Below are 1,409 nucleotides of genomic sequence, written 5' to 3'. Positions count from 1 at the left end.
TTTTTTTTTAATTTTTTTAAGTTTTTTTGATTTTTTTGATTTATAAAAATGTAAGTTTATGTTTTCTCTCTTTTTTGTACGTGAAATATTATTACACACTTGTGAGTTTTAGCATTTTACTGCATCAGTGTGATAATTTTTAAAACAAGGTGTTATACACAATGGAATGTTATTGCAATCCCCACACATGAAACTAACGAATTGAGACTTTCCATTTTTGTAGCACAAAACACATCGCTTTCTGACAGTTTTTTTTTCTCCAATAGCAGATGGAAAATGCGGATTTGCATATCTCATTGGATTTGTTTTACAAAAATTATTTTTTCTTGCTTTAAAATCTTTGTTACCGTGGTGTTCAAGGAGTTCTCTGGCTAGTTGGTTGCGAAAATGTAAAAACTTCAGTTTCTTATCAGCGTGAACAGTATTATAAACAACCCAAGCATTGAATATGGCTAAGTCAAGTAAATGAAAGAAAGTTTTGATGTACCATTTTTGCGATTTCCTTAGAATTTCATATGGCGTAATGCATTGATCAGATAAATCAACGCCGCCCATATTATCATTATATTCCAATACAATATTTGGTTTCTGCTTTTTTTGCTTAGTATGATAGTCCACTTTATTAGTTACAACCATTTCAGGCGCATGTTTGGTAGAAAGCATAGTCACCAATCTTTTATCTTTCCATAGCATATATGTCATTCGCGGAGAGCTAAACACCTTCATCTCGCCATTTTTAATTTCCTTTTTATTTACTTTTGGGAGTTTTGCTCGGTTTGGTCGCACAGTTCCACAAACATTGGTTTTCGCATTATGCAATGTCAGGAATAGCCAGGGTGAACTATACCAATTATCGATGTATAAAGAACGCCCTTGTTCACCTAAATCGGAAAGCAGGTCCATCACTACATTTCCGGATATGCCAAGTAGTGATTTCTTGTTTGAATCATTTTCATCTTTGCCTACATAGATCTTAAAATTATATACGTATCCATTTTTTGAATCACACGTTTCATACAATTTTATTCCGAAACGAGCTCGTTTGTTTCTATTGAATTGTTTGAAACTTAGCCTCCCTTGCCATTTCATCAGAGACTCGTCAATAGAAATATTTTCGGCAGGTCTGTAAATGCTTTGAAAGCGATCTTTCAGATATTCAACGACTGGCCTTATCTTATAAAGCTTATCTTGTGAATCTGTTTCAGGCGAAAAATGCATCATCGCAAGTATATTCTGAAATCGTACAAGTGTCATACACTTTGAGAAAAATGGCGTTTCAAGCATAGGATCTTTACACCAATACATCTTAATTTCTGGCTTTTTTACGATCCCCATCAGTATAAGCAATGCTTGAAAAGTGTACAGTTCATCCATAGTGATTGAATCGCACTTGTTGATTCTTGAATGTT

The 1,409-nt window shown here is 33.7% G+C and overlaps 1 protein-coding gene across 1 annotated transcript; it reads right to left on the bottom strand.

Moving 5' to 3' along the window:
- Window positions 1–347: 347 nt before the first annotated feature.
- On the bottom strand, window positions 348–1,401 carry LOC108763817 (piggyBac transposable element-derived protein 4-like; the record flags this gene model as incomplete). Its single annotated transcript, XM_018511740.1, has 1 exon — window positions 348–1,401. A coding segment is annotated over one exon (1,054 nt), but the record flags the coding sequence as incomplete, so codon positions are not given.
- Window positions 1,402–1,409: the final 8 nt, after the last annotated feature.

Source organism: Trachymyrmex cornetzi, unplaced genomic scaffold (assembly GCF_001594075.2).
Source record: "Trachymyrmex cornetzi isolate Tcor2-1 unplaced genomic scaffold, Tcor1.1 C3899476, whole genome shotgun sequence".
In the NCBI taxonomy this organism is placed as follows: domain Eukaryota; kingdom Metazoa; phylum Arthropoda; class Insecta; order Hymenoptera; family Formicidae; genus Trachymyrmex; species Trachymyrmex cornetzi.
The sequence above is the reverse complement of the archived record's forward strand: the minus strand, read 5'-3'. Positions and strand labels throughout refer to the sequence as shown.